The 15,310-nt window shown below is 48.3% G+C and overlaps 1 protein-coding gene across 1 annotated transcript; it reads right to left on the bottom strand.

Moving 5' to 3' along the window:
* Positions 1-3,138: 3,138 nt before the first annotated feature.
* Positions 3,139-14,952, bottom strand: Inhbc (inhibin subunit beta C). The gene is made up of 2 exons (XM_059245615.1): positions 14,601-14,952; positions 3,139-3,884 (listed from the first exon to the last, which is right to left on the bottom strand). The coding sequence occupies exons 1-2, from the start codon at positions 14,944-14,946 to the stop codon at positions 3,139-3,141; spliced, it is 1,092 nt and encodes a 363-aa protein (XP_059101598.1). The 5' UTR covers positions 14,947-14,952.
* Between the last annotated feature and the right edge of the window lie 358 nt (positions 14,953-15,310).

Genomic DNA, 15,310 nt, shown 5'->3' with positions numbered 1-15,310 from the left:
GCGGACAGAGCACAGTCATGGCTACAGAGAGACGTGTCCTGCAAACAGGTGGGGAGTGGGAATAGGAAATATTCTTTTCTTTCCCCTGCTCCTTTCTTTTACTTTATGACAAAGTCTTAATAGTGTAGCCCAGGCTAGCCTAGCTGGCCTCGACCTTTAGGTAGCACTCTCTTAAGTGCTGGGATTGCAAGTGTGAGACATTGCGCCTGATGGAGTTTTCTGACCTCTGTCACTCCCTAGCCTTCAGTCTCCACCCGAGTCTCCCTGGAATTCAGCGGGAAGACCGAGGGTAGGAGAGCTTGGATGACGCGGCTCAGGTATGACAGCCCGCACAGGCAGAGGAAGACACAGGGCTCTGCAAACAGTATTAGTAGGAAGTTTGGGCAAGGCTCTCGCTTCGGAAAACAGCGATCTAGTGAACCCACGGAAGGGGTTCTTCGGAGCACCGTATAACTAGAGGGAAGATGTTAGGGCGTGTCATCGTGGAGTGGGAGCCATGCTAGGGTGTGCCATCGTGGGGTGGGAGCCGTCAGATGGAGGTAGAGTAGATGACATCATTATTACGATCAATCCACATGAGTCTATTAAATGGGTAACAGAATTTATTAAGATATAAATTGAGGAAATACACTCACGATGACAGAACGGAGTAGACAGAAGTTGTCCTCTGATCTGACCGGGAGCGAATCCACCTCACAGGCAGGAGCAGGGAGAAGGGGCATGTGACCTTTCTCCAGCTCCTTATAAGAAGTCACATACAACATCAGGAGCACCCCCTCCTTTGGGCCGTGTAGCCCAAGATCATGGTCGGAGCAAATACCACTACACAACGTTGGTCAGGGGTGAGCGAGGGCTGTCTTTGCTGGGAACGAAACCATGTTGCTTGTGTTTGGCAGCGGATTAGCCCCTGGACGAGGGTCTAGGATGAAGGGTGTTCTGGGTCTAGGATGAGGGGTGTTCTGGGTCTAGGATGAGGGGTGTTCTGGGTCTAGGATGAGGGGTGTTCTGGGTCTAGGATGAGGTGTAGCTAGAGTTTTCCTGCCTGGCCCACAGTCAGGACAAATCTCTTCCACCTGCCAGTCCCACAGCCGCTCAGACCTGTCCAAGTAAACACAGAGATTTATATATTGGTTACAAACTGTATGGCCGTGGCAGGCTTCTTGCTAACTGTTCTTACAGCTTAAGTTAATCCATTTCCATTAATCTATACCTTGCCACATGGCTCGTGGCTTACCGGCATCTTCACATGCTGTTTGTCATCATGGTGGCTGGCAGTGTCTCTCTGACTCAGCCTTCCACTTCCCAGCTTTATTCTCCTCCTTGTCCCGCCTACACTTCCTGCCTAGCCAATGGCCAATCAGTGTTTTATTTATTGACTAATCAGCAACACATGTGACATACAGAACATCCCACAGCACTTCCCCCTTCTTTTTTTTTTTTTTTTTTTTTTTCCAAAAAGGAAGGTTTTAACCTTAACAAAGTAAAATTACATATAATTTGGGAATTTGGGCGTAGCTTCTCTTACTACTTCCTGCTGGAGGGGGGCACTGTATCTTATGGGGACACAAAGAAAATTTTAGGATTATGGAATAGTCCATGAGGGTGTATTGTCTGAGCTAGTTGCCTTCAAACGGTTCTGGATGTTGGATCATCTGGGCCATGGTGTCATCAGAGACCTTTCAGGGGGTCTTGGCTGGTCAAACCTGATGTATCTTAATCTGGAACAAATCCATAGCCTCTGGCTTTCTGTGGAAACAAAAGAGACTCTTTTCCAAAGCAACATGTCCTTATATCCAAATTTTGAAGTCAAGGTATCTTTAAAGTATACATATTGGTTTAACTCAGCTTCCTTTACAATCAAATATCTCTCTGCAGTTAAGAATCCCAAAGACAACACAATCCAGATTCTCTGTGTAATATTCATCTTTACGTGGCTTATTTTTTATATTAACTTTACTGTCTCTTTAAAGACTTTATTTTTAAAAACTATTTATTTGTTTCTATGACTGTATATATCACCTTTTTTGTCTCTTTCAAGCCTACGTATCTTTTATACACATTGTAAACTATTACATCTGAATCTGTCTTATTGTGAATCTATTGCTTTAAACTGCAGCAGCTGTGGCTGCTGGCTCCGCCCACCTCAGCTTCCCAACATGGCTACCTTTACCGCCAGCTCTGGGAGCTATCATGGGTCTATGCTTTTATCCAAGCAGCGTGTAGCCCAGAAACCTCTTTTTTTGTTTTGTACTAGCAAAGACTAAATCCACCATGCAGCTTAATGTGCCACTTGCAGAGGCCTCATTCCTGCCATACTGCAGGTCGAGCACACATGCCAGGAACCCACAAGTAGCTCAAACCGGCAGCTGCCACTCATTTGAAAGAGACAATTAGGAAGCTGTTTTTAGCTCCATTTTAGAATCTTTTCTCAGGTTTTAGATGGAAACTCTTGCCACCACATTGGACGCCATTTGTAGCTAGAGTTTTCCTGCCTGGCCCACAGTCAGGACAAATCTCTTTCAATGAGGGGTGTTCTGGGTCTAGGATGAGGGGTGTTCTGGGTCGAGGATGAGGGGTGATCTGGGTCTAGGATGAGGGGTGTTCTGGGTCTAGAATGAGGGGTGTTCTGGGTCTAGGATGAGGGGTGCTCTGGGTCTAGGATGAGGGGTGTTCTGGGTCTAGGATGGGGGTGTTCTGGGTCTAGGATGAGGGGTGTTCTGGGTCTAGGATGAGGGGTGTTCTGGGTCTAGGATGAGGGGTGCTCTGGGTCTAGGATGAGGGGTGTTCTGGGTCTAGGATGAGGGGTGCTCTGGGTCTAGGATGAGGGGTGTTCTGGGTCTAGGATGAGGGGTGCTCTGGGTCTAGGATGAGGGGTGTTCTGGGTCTAGGATGGGGGTGTTCTGGGTCTAGGATGAGGGGTGCTCTGGGTCTAGGATGAGGGGTGTTCTGGGTCAACCACGTCGCAGGAGAGAGAGAGAGGCTGGTGGTCTTAGATGTAGATCTCCTGGGGTCAACAGAGGGTAGTCTGCATGCTTAGGAAGACAGGAGAGAACCAGTCACTCCCACCTTCTGAGGAAGGCGGTCTTCGTAAGGACAGGTTTGCCCGCTCTCCCTCCGGCTGCCTGTATCACAGGTGAGCTAGCTGCACCCGCAGGCCTCTACCACCATGTCCGGTATGTCCGTCTTGACAATGTTGCTGTCCCTGTCGTAGTAGAGCAGAGAGAGAGGACGCCGAGCCGTGGGCACGCAGCACGAGCCCCCTGCGGTGGTGCCCGCGGCCGCGTTGGCTTTGAGCAGATTGAGCACTGCGGTGTGAAAGGAGGCGGAGAGGCCAGGCATGCCCGCCACATGGAGCGGGCACTGCCCGGTGCAGAAGTTCATGGCGTAGCCCTCGGGCTGGATGATCCAGTCGTGCCAGCCAATCTCACGGAAGTCTACAAAGAACTCCCGCCGGCAGCACATCCTGGACCCTCCCTGGCAGTCGATGCCTCGGTGGCGGCGAACCCGATGCTGGCCGCCGGCGCTTACCCGGGCTGCCACAAAGGGCCTGTGAGAAAACCCGCCCAGGATGACTGAACTGTGGGCCGCCTGGCTTTCAGGCATCAGCTCCAGGGTAAGGTGCCCCCGACCGCAAGCAGCCTGAGCTTCGGGCCCCAGGAGAAGCTGGTGCCAGCCGCTGCCCTCCACCTGCAGCCGGTGCCGACTTGGCGAGGTGAGGTTGGTGCCCTGTGGTCTGGGCACAAGGACTTGCATGTTCACGGTCTGGGTGATGTTGGAGGGGAGGTGCACAAAGAACACGAGGCGGGCCTGCCGAACTTCCATGCCACTGGCAGTTCTGTGGGAGAAGTGGAAATCCAGACGCGTCCGGTTGATGCTGGAGAGGCCTGTAACGTAAGCAACCCTAGTTAAGTCATCGCGGGCCTTCTAAGTCAGCTCTACCACCGACCTCTCTGTTCTCAGCATACTTGTTTTTATTTTTTTTCTCCCTTTGTTTGAGACAATGGCTCACGTAGTCCAAACCAGCCTTAAACTCAATACGCAGACAAGGACAACCTTGAACTGGTGATCCTCCTGCCTCCACTCTCAGAGTGTGGGGATGACAGGCTTGTGGCATCCATATGCCCAGTTTTTGTTTTACTTGGTTCTGATTTTTAATGTGTTATTGTGTGTGCTTGTGTATGTGTATATGCACGTAGGAGAGGGATCACGTATGACAGCACACATGTAGAGGTCAGAGGGAGTTACAGATGACTATGAACCACCATGTATGGCTCTGGGAATCAAACCCAGTCCTCTGGCTGAGCCGCTGGTACTCAGTCACTCGGCCATCTCTCCAGCCGCCCCCATATTTATTTATATACTTTTGGAGCCTTGAACAACTTCTTCTTCTTCTTCTTCTTCTTCTTCTTCTTCTTCTTCTTCTTCTTCTTTTTTTTCCGAGACAGGGTCTCTCTGTGTAGCTTTGTTTGGTGCCTGTCCTGGATCTCACTCTGTAGCCCAGGCTGGCCTCGAACTCACAGAGATCCGCCTGGCTCTGCCTCCTGAGTGCTGGGATTAAAGGCATGCGCTACCACCGCCTGGCTGAGCCTTGAACTTCTAATCTTCCTGATGCTATCTTCTAAGCTCTAGGATTACAGATGTGTGACACCACACCTGGTTTTTTTTTTGTTTTGTTTTTTTGGTTCTCCTCCTCCTCCTCCTCCTCCTCCTCCTCCTCCTCCTCCTCCTCCTCTTCTTAATGTGCATTGGTGTTTTGCCTGCGTTCATGTCTGCGTGAGGGTGTCTGAACTGGAGTTACAGACAGTTGTGAGCTCCCACATGGGTGCTGGGAATTGAACCCAGGTCCTCTGGAAGAACGGTCAGTGCTCTTAATCACTGAGCCATCTCTCCAGCCCTCTGGGTTTGTGTGTGTGTGTGTGTGTGTGTGTGTGTGTGTGTGTGTGTGTGTGTACCTGCAGAGTCCAGAAGAGGGTGTCCTATGCATCTGGAGTGACAGGTGGTTGGGTCACCAATATGAGTGCTGGGAACTGACCTCAGGTCCTCTGGAAGAGCAGTAAGTGTTCTTAATGGTTCTGAGAATGAGATGGTATAATAGCAAACACCTGAAACCGTGCGTGGCTTTGGAAATGGGTAAAAGAGAGAAGCATTTGGAGGAGCAGGTTAAAGAACAGACGAGATTTCCATCAAGTATAGAGGGCAGTTCTGGTAAGGGATCAAAAATGGAGAACTATCAGGAGGCAGAGGCAGGCAGATCTCTGTGAGTTTGAGACCAGTGTGGAACACAGCAAGTTCCAGGCTGGCCAGGGCTGTATAGTAAGACCCTGTTTCAAAAACAAAACAACAAAACTTAGAGAATTATAAGGTTTGAGACTTCTTAGAGGTGACTCAGTGGTCATAATTACAGCGGTAGCAGGAGGGTCTAAAGAGATGGCTCAGGGGTTAAGAGCAAGGGCTAATTTTCCAGAGTCCCAGCACCCACATGGTTGCTCACAATCATCTGCAACTCCAGTGGGGATCCAGTGCTTCTTCTGGGCTCTGAGGGCACCAAACATCTATGTGGTATGCAGACATACATGCAGGCAAAATACCCATACACATAAAACTTAAAAGATAGTGGTAGAGCCAGGCATGGTGGCTTAGGCTTGTAACCAATCCCAGCACTTGGAAAGCTGAGGAGGAGTCTGTTGTGGACTTGAGACCAGCCTGAGCTATAGAATGAGACCTTTTCTCAGGAGAAAAAAAAGTGTTAGTAGAAATATGAATGGGAGTCGGGCTACGGTGGTGCATGCCTTTAATCCCAGGACTCAGGAGGCAGAGGCGGGCAGATCTCTGAGTTTGAGGACAGCCTGGTCTACAAAGTGAGTTCCAGGCCAGCCAGAACTGTTATACAGAGAAACCCTGTTTCAGAAAACCAACCAACCAAACAAAGGAATATACATGGGGGGTGGGGAAGAATTCTGTTGAAATCTCAGATGGAAATTAAGGAATGTCTTAGCTCTTATTGGAAACTGGAATAAAATCCATTCTTGTTACAATGGAGCCGATAACTTGGCTGAATTGCCGTAGGGTTTTATGAAAAACAGATGTTAGGAGAGGCGACCCTGGGCCAACCATCAGTCTTTGACTATGACCAAGTGAAGAAGAGTTCAACACGGTTATCTGATGGGAGAAATCTCTTCCGTCTTGACTACTTTTCTCTTTTAGTTTTGCTTCTTCCGAGACATAGTCTCTTGGAGTCCAGCCTGGCCTGGAGGATGGAAGGCCCTGCAGTCTGCTGCCTGAGTGCTGGGATTACAGGCACGTGCTACCCACCATACCACCTTGATGTGCTTCTGTGGGGGGATCCCGGGGCTTTGTGTGTGCCAGGCAAGCACTCCTCGGCTGAGCTACGTCCCAGCCCTACACCTAGCAACTTCAAATTCTTCCTTGGTTTTCCTTTGTCCGCACCCCCCATGCAAAGGTTCTCCAGGTTCTCCGAGGCATGTCTTCTGTCTTCATTTCCTTTTGCTCTATGCTAAAAGGCACTCATCCATACTCATAGACTGCCGCCGACCTGGTCTGTGCGTCACTGGTTCTCACATCTGTGTGTCTAGGCTAGGGCATTTTGCATAGGGAGACTGGACCTGGAGATCTGGGTATCACCAAATTCATGCCTAAATTTATAGCTGGTTAACGGTGGCACCTGGATGTCCTGCCAGCACCTTGCAGTCCACCTGTTCTAGTGAGAGCATCACTATTCCTCTTTCTGTGTGTGGATAACACTGATGGGACAACTCCCTGCCCTCTCGCCTCTACACACCCTGTGGTTGCCTCCTTCTCCTCCCACATGCAGTTCCTCTCCAAAATGATTCTATTGTCCACACATTGCTTTCTTCTTCTTAAAAAAAAAAAAAAAAGGTAGTAATGCTATCACTTTAATATTTTTTAGTGTCGGGGTTGGGGGACGGATTTTGAGACAGGTTCTTACTGTAGACAAAGCTGGCCTTGAAAGCTCAGGCCTTGCCCTCCCAAGTGTTGGTGTAGGTGTGTGCCCGAACACCAGGCTGCACATGACAGCTGCCAATTTCCCCACCATCCCTCATCTTCCCTAATGAGGTATCTTTCTCTAAAACGAAGGAACCCCTGCTGCCTTAGCGCTGGTGTTACAGATGTGTGCCACCGAGCCTGGCTTTTGTTTCATTTCTATAAAAATTGATGCCTAAGTCCCGCTGATAGAGTGCCTGCCCAGCATGCATGGAGCCTGGGTTCCATTCCCAGCACCGAATAAAACAAGATGCACACCCATAAAGTCCCAGCACTAAGAGGTGGTGGAAACAGGAGTATCGGGAGTTCAAGGCCAGCATGGGCTACGTGAGACCCTGTTACAAAAACAAGGGCTAGAGAAATAGTTCAGTGGTTAGGAGCATGCTCTTCCACTGGACTCAGGTTCAAATCCCAGCGCCCACATTGAATGGCTGGAAACCATGTGGAGCTCCTGCTCCAAGGGATTCTGACCCCTAAGGCCTCTGTGGACACCTGCACTTAAGTGTGCATACCCACACACAGATACACACCAGCTATAATTAAAAACAAAAATGGCCGGGCGGTGGTGGCGCACGCCTTTAATCCCAGCACTTGGGAGGCAGAGCCAGGTGAATCTCTGTGAGTTCGAGGCCAGCCTGGGCTACCAAGTGAGTTCCAGGAAAGGCGCAAAGCTACATAGAGAAACCCTGTCTCGAAAAACCAAAAAAAAAAAAAAAAAAAAAAAAAAAAGGTATGTGCCACCATACCTGGCCAAAAAAAAAAAAAAAAAAAAAACAATAAAAATGAAATCTAACAGATAAACAAGCAAAACCCAAGAACATCAAAAGGCTATTACATCATTGGTTCCCAATGACCAGTATCTTCTAATATCCATGACTTTATGTAGTACTCTCTTGTACAGATTCTGGACTTGTAATAGTTTGGCCAGTGAGACATTAGGAAACAGTTTGATAACAATTTACACACTGCGACCTTGTGCTCCTAGTATTTTAAAGGATGAGAAATCCTGGAGAGAGAGAGAGAGAGAGAGAGAGAGAGAGAGAGAGAGAGAGAGAGAGAGAGAGAGCGCTGGAGAATCGGAGCCCATCAGAGGCACATGAGTCCCATTTATCTCTCAGCCGGATCCAGTGGCTTGAGTGACCTCAATTATGCCACCTGGGTCACAAAGTTATCCATTTAAACGGAGTCAACACACAAAATCACGAGAAGAATGAACTAATTGTTTTAAGACCGTTTGTTAATCTGGGTGTGATGGCTCACACCTGTATTCCTTGTAGATCGGCAGCTGGACCAGGAGGGTGGCTGAAAATCCTAGGTCTGGCTTACCTACACAGTGAGGCTCTGAAGAAAATAAGATAAAACAAAATCGAACAAACACCCGTGTTAAAAATATAACAAGAGAAGAGTTTTTAATGGGGGCTGGAGAAATGGCTCAGAGGTTAGGAGCACTAACTGGTCTTCCAGGGGTCCCAGGTTCAATTCCCAGCACCCACATGGCAGTTCACAGCTGTCTGTAACTCCAATTCCAGGGGATCTGACACCTTCACACCAATGCATATAAAATAAATTTAAATAAATTATAAAAAAAGTTTTTACGTTAGGGCTGAGGTGTGGTTCAAGCAGCAGAGCGGTTACCTAGTATGTGTGATGAGTGGGGTTTGTTGACGGAACCCATTGAACAAAACCCCCATAGCAACAGCAGCACTGGACTGTTATGTTGTTACACAATACTAATAAGTGACGGGAAAAGAAATGTGTATCGGAAGTGGGGGGCTACCACCGTAACCCAAACCTCGAATTTGCAGCATTGATTTTGGGACTCAGTGTCAGGCAAAGTTTGGAAGGATAGAGAAGAGACCGTCAGCAGCATAGGAGAAGTGAGGAGGCTGCCGTGGAAGCTGGAGGAAGAGGAACTCAAGTTACGGGTTGTCTGTCACCTGCAGTGACTTGGAAGCCAGAAACCATTTCTAAGTTGTGAGTTTAGCTGGAGAGCTTTCCTGGCAGAAGGCTGAGAATGCCAATTGTCTTGTTTTAGCTTCCTGTGATAAGGCATTTCAGGAGACGTGAGTCGGAGGGGGCTGAGGGAGCCGGAGAGCCAGGAGTGGTGACTCACACCTGTAATTCTAGTAGCATTTGGGAGGCCGAGGCAGGGGGATTACTGTGAGTAGGAGGCCAACCTGGGCTACTTAGTGAGTTCTGGGACAGCCTGGACTATATCATGAAGCCCTACTTCAAAGAAACAAAACAAAACACACACACACACACACACACACACACACACACACAACCCTACTCAGTTTCCTAGCAGAACTTAGAGAAAGTAATCCTAAAAGGACTTGCAAGATTGAAAAGTGAAATCATTTTTCTTGCCTTTTTGGTTGACTCCGAGGTTATTAAGATTCTGTTGTTCAGCCTCTGGTAGTGATGGTGGTGGTGGTGCACACCTTCAATCCCAACACCCGAAGGCAGGTGGATCTCTGTGAGTTTGAGACCAGCCTGGTGTACAGAGCAAGTTCCAGGATAGGCTCCAAAGCTACACAAAATAAAACAAAAAAAGACCCTACTGTTCTTCCAGATGTGTAACCTGGGTTAAGGTCCCAGTATCCACATCAGGTGACTCACAGCTGCCTGTAACTCCAATTCCAAGAGATATGATGCTCTCTTACCTCTATATAGTATACATAAACTCACATAGGCACATACATACACATAATAAATTGATAAACAGATCTTTTAAAAGAGACAAAAGGCTCTTAAAATAAAAAAATAACCTCAGGACCAACAACAACAACAAAAATCCTTGTTGGATATGGGTGGCCAGATCTCTAAGTTCAAGGCCAGCCTGGTCTATATAGAAAGTTCCAGGTCAGGCAGGACTATATAGTGAGATCCTGTCTCAAAAATAAATAAATAATAGTAATAATAATAGTGCAGGGCTGGAGGGATCTCTCAGTGGTTATGAGCACATGTTGCTCTTGCAGAGGACTCGGGTTTGATTCCCAGCACCCACATGGTGGCTCACAGCCATCTGAAATTCCAGTTCCAGGGGATCTGAAGCTCTCTTCTGACTTCTAATGTGGTATACATACATACGTGCAGGCAGAATACTTATACACATAAAGTATATCTAAAAAATTAAAAAAATAAAATCCAGGGCACTGGCAGTGGACACAGCTAGAATAAAGATTAGGACAAAAAAAGTGAGACGGAAAACAACTCCCGTTAAGATTTAAAAATTCGTTTATTTGTTTACTCATGTATTCAGTTCTCTGAGATAGAGTCACACTATGTAGCCTCAAATTCAGAGTGACCTCAGTTTCCCAAGTGCTGGGATTACAGGTGTGAAATACCTTGATGGCTTAGAGTTTGGACAGCACAGGATGTGTTAACATCTGATTGGATAGACCACACTATATTATTTAGAGACTTGTGAAGTCTTTTTTTTTTTTCATTTAGTTTATTAAGAAAAGATTTTTAAGCCAGGCGGTGGTGGCGCACGCCTTTAATCCCAGCACTCAGGAGGCAGAGCCAGGCGGATCTTTGTGAGTTCAAGGCCAGCCTGGGCTACTGAGTGAGTTCCAGGAAAGGCACAAAGCTACACAGAGAAACTCTGTCTCGAAGGAAAAAAAAAAAAAAAGATTTTTAACACAGATTTAATCATAGCATTGGAGGTAGGCAAGCATAGGAATGTTTGGTGCCCTGAGACCTCCGTGCAGTTTTAGTTACACACACACATCCCTTATCATAATGCACTTGGCAGCCCAGTGCCTTCACTTGCACGTGCTAGACACACACGCCACTCTCCAAACAATGCACTTGGCACTCCTAGGACCCCCCCAGCTCCTTATTTGCACTGGACTACATGTTCTTCCGCTCTTGAGCACTGATATGAGCCCCCTGCCCCTGGTAACAACCATATTCAGACAGTGTGTATTCAAATATATTCCTGACATATTCAGGTATGAAGGATGGAAGGGCTGATCCGGACTGAACTGGTTTTGTGTGCATGCACAGTAAGGCAAAACTGTCCTCTGGTGACCATTCCGAGAGAATCCCCTGTTTTCCATTGTGGGCCTGTGCATAATCAGGTGTGCGTATGATTAAAGTCTGATGCATTATGGGAAGGGACATGGACAGCAGGAACAATGACTGTATGGCTTAATCTATTAATCAAAATAATGAACTACATAGACTACATCCCTTAGAACCAACTCCTCCTTTCCTTGAACCCCATGAAAGGAATAGTTGGAGCCCTCCAGTATCCTTACCCACGTGACCCAGTTATACCCGCCCCCCCCATCAGCTAATCTATACTATTGCTTTGCTCCAAATACAATTATCTTCTTTTTCAAGTCTGTGTGAGCCTTTATTTTTAATCGCTTGGATAAGAAGCTGGAAACACCTGGCTCGGACGCCAACCACCGTTGAGAGGGAGAGCCAAGGGAAAGAGAAGGCTTAAGAGGAGACAGTATCCTACCCTCCAGAGGAGGCTCGGGTTCCTCAAGAGGAAGTTGCTGGGCCTTAAAGTCAGAGGAGCACCAGTTTGGACTGAAAGGGATGGAGATAACTCAAAATGAGAAGAGGGAGCTAAGGGCGTCATTCAGCAGAGCGTTTGTCCTCGGCGCTGCCAACATACAAAGCAAACAGGGAAAGGGCTGGGCACCTTGAGAAGCAGAGGCAGGAGGATTTCTACGTGTTAGAGGCCAACCTGGTCTGCATTGAGAGTTCCGAGCCAGCCCAGGACCACGTGGTGAGACCCTATCTCCAAACAGACAAACAGACAACCAGACAAACAACAGAGAGCTCTGCACTCCCTTGCAAACACAGGTCATTTCTTGTTCAGAAGGAAGGACATTTTTGAAGGTAGAGCGCCAAGGGCTATATGACGGTCGATCTGAGCTCCCCGCAGAGCAGAATCAGGCCCCACCATGGAAATTATCTGTGTAGACTGAAATCTGTAGCAGACAGGAAATCAGGACTTTTATGGATCACACACCTGTCCCAGTGTTTAGGCAAGAGGATCATGAGAGTGAGACCCACAAGACCTGTCAGAGAGGGAGGTGTTTATGAATCAGTGACTGCTCCGTGTCCCTCCTGAAGGAGAACGTTTGTTGTGGCTACCCTGTCCCTGTCTTTTTTTTTTTTTTTTTTGTGAGACAGGGTTTCCCTGTGTAGCTTTGGTGCCTGTCCTGGATCTCGCTCTGTAAACCAGGCTGGCCTCGAACTCACAGAGATCTGCCTGCCTCTGCCTCCTGAGTGCTGGGATTAAAGGCATGTGCCACCACTGCCTGGCCCCCTGTCCCTGTCTTAGCCAGTGTTGCCCCATCCCCCACCATTCTCCTGGAGGAGAACGCCTGTTAGGGTTACCCTGTCTTGTCTCAGCCTCAGCATGGTGTTAGGTGGGTAGGGGGAAGAGGTAACTTATTTCCAGGAACGTGGGCAGTGGTGTGTTAGTAAACACTGAACAGCTGGTCTCCGGGAGAAGAACCTTCAAAGCCCTGATTTGCGGTGATTGACAGTTTCTCTAGTATAAATTCTTCCGTGAGGTCCAATTTTAAGCTTCTAATGTGACATAACTGAACCCAGATATGTTCACCATCAGCTGTCAGAAGGCAGTATGAACCAGTTTTAGGACACTATTGAAGATCCCTGAACCTGGAGAAAAGTACCTGAGGAGCCTCATGATTTAGCCTCCTGATTTATGTGATGAGATCATGGACTTCAAACCTGATCCTAATGTTATCATAGATGAAAATGTGACTTGGAAGAATCCAGAACAGGTGGCTGTGTTTTGTATGTGGCAGTGGGAAGGAAATGAGTTACTAGGGGCCAGAGAACAGACTATAGTGGATTGCTATGTCGGCAGCCCCAGAACACCTCCTGGTTTGCATGATTTCAATCAGTTCCATCCCACCCTGACTCTGGACTTGGCCGAAGTGACATGCTTTGCCCACGGGACAAAAGTAAACAAAGTGTGTGCAGAAGCTGGACAGTCATTTATCCTGAAACTGCCCTCTTGGAGGCCAGCTACCACGTGTAAGGAAGGTTGGGCTGGAGTGGTCAGAGGTTTCTCGGAGAAAGGCTGCTATGGATTTCTTTGCTTCTATCCCCTCAAAATCCATATATTGAAGCTGGGCACATCCAGCGTTTCAGATGCTAAGGCAGGAAGGTCATGCGTATTTGGCCAATCTGAGCTATATTGTAAGTTTCAAACCAGCTTGGGCCACGTAAGGAGACCCTGTCTCAAAAGACAAAACAAAACAATTGTGTTGAAATCTGAATCCCAAGGTGATAGTGTTTGGAGGTGGATCCTTTGGGAGGTTATTAGGTCATGAGGGTGGAGCCCTGGAGAGGGGATTCATGCCCTGATAAAAGAGACTTGAGAGCGTGTCCTTAGCTCTTTGGGCCATGTGAAGACCCAGAGAGGAGACCCTTGCTGCACAGGAGCTGAGTCCTTCCTCTCTGTTTCCTGCTCCTTCTTCCTTTTTTCCGCATCCTAAGGACTTTATATGTGTTAACCCACTGACATCTCTAAGCTGTGCTCTCACTGTCCTTGTTCATGGATGAGAAAACTGGTTACTAACTACCCAGCTCACTCAGCTGAAGTGGCTCCGCAGGAGTGGGAGCCCAGGCTTGTGCTGGGTGTCGAGGGAGGAGATTAGGTGCCAGCCACCAGGGGAAAGGAGCTGCGTCGGGTGGGGAATGGCATTGCCCAGACCTAAGAGGAAGCTTGCATTTTGCTTCTAAGCTCTGAGATTTCCTCTCTTCTCTCTCGCTCTCTCATCTGTGGAAGCAATGCTTTCTTTCCTCTGTCTTTTATCCCTTCGCTCTTGTTTCTGAGACAGGGTTTCTCTGCATATCCCTGGCTGTCCAAAAACTTGCTCTGTAGACCAGGCTGGCCTTGAACTCACAGAGGTCCAACTGCCTCTGCCTCCCTAGTGCTGGGATTAAAGGTGTGAGCCACCTCACCCGGTTTACTTAATTTTTTAAAATTTTATTTATCTATTTTGTTTTTGAGACAGCATCTTACCTATCACTGTGGCTGACCTTGAACTCAGAGATCTGTCTCCCTCCAGAGTGCCGGCATGAAAGGTGTGCATCATCACACCTGGTGTGAGACTGAGTTTCTTTACGTTTATCTTGCATACCTCTTTCTGAGTGCTATTTGACCTTGTTCTGACATGAGGGCCTGAGGTATGGAGAGGTATTATAATAATCCTGGTGTTTTACTTCTCTTTTTACATAAATGGGGTACTTATGAGGAAGAAGAGATGGAAGTGATAGATCTTGGGGCCAGAGAAATCACGGACTCCCCAGTAACCAGTCCTTGGCCTGGGGAACAGGCGGGTACACTTGGGGTTGGGGGTCGTGGGTTCTGGGGGTGGTGTCAGAGGAGATGAGGACAAGCAGTTTCAGAAGAAATGAAACTTAACAGTTCCCAGCTCCCACCAGGTGGACCTGACCTATCATAGAGAACCTGGGAGGCAGGAGCTGGATGGCTTGGGAGAGGCAGCCAGAGTGAATGAAGTTGGGAGATTTTCTCTTTCCAGGGTCAGAGCTGCAGACCATGGACCCACCTGTCTCAGCAAAGCTGATGACCTCATATTCCTGTGTCAGGTCATGCTCCAGCAGGGTTTCCCGTCGAGGCCCACGGAGGCGCTGCAGCGCGGTCTTCAGGGCCGCTCTGGACACAGGCCGACTCAGGGTGGGGCGCTGGCTGAGGTGCAGCTTATTCAGGATACTTTTCTTGGCCAAATCGAGAAGCAGCTCCCGCTGGCTCTCCAGGTTGAAGGTGGCCCCCCAACATGTTGGACATGGACCAGCAGTTTTGAGGTTCGCCACTGTGGCTGGAGTCAGTAACAAAAAAAACAGCAACAAGAAGGAAGTCATTGCTGGAGGAGGTCCTCCTTGAAGAACACACATCCAGTGGTCAGGGTCTCCACAGCAGTGGCCTCAACTCTGTCCGGGCCACCAGGGACCCTGGGAGGAGTGGACCTCTGGCTGGCATGACTCTTTTTTTTTGCCAGAGATAGAGCAGTCAAACATCTGACCTGAAAAATGAAGCCAGGACAGGTGGAACTTGGCAGAGTGTCCCAGTGACAGTACAGAGTGGGGGGATGTGAGGAGAGGTTGGATTGTTTGGAGAGAGATGTCTGTCCCTTGCTACTGGTGGGAGATGGCCAACAAATGAGCTGCCAGGCCTGGGGACAAAGGTTAGAAATGGAATTCTTCCTCTGCAGAGCCTCGTGAGGCCTGGGAGAAAGGCTGTGAGCAGGGGTTATATGAT

The sequence above is a fragment of the Peromyscus eremicus genome, chromosome 18 (assembly GCF_949786415.1).
Source record: "Peromyscus eremicus chromosome 18, PerEre_H2_v1, whole genome shotgun sequence".
Taxonomy (NCBI): domain Eukaryota; kingdom Metazoa; phylum Chordata; class Mammalia; order Rodentia; family Cricetidae; genus Peromyscus; species Peromyscus eremicus.
Note: the sequence above shows the minus strand (reverse complement) of the source record. Positions and strands in the feature narration are given on the sequence as shown.

Coding starts and splice junctions, on each gene's coding strand:
- Inhbc (XM_059245615.1), bottom strand. CDS start 14,946: ATGTGTGTTCTTCAAGGAGGACCTCCTCCAGCAATGACTTCCTTCTTG. Junction 3,885..14,600: donor CATCAGCTTTGCTGAGACAG/GTGGGTCCATGG, acceptor CTTACGTTACAG/GCCTCTCCAGCATCAACCGG.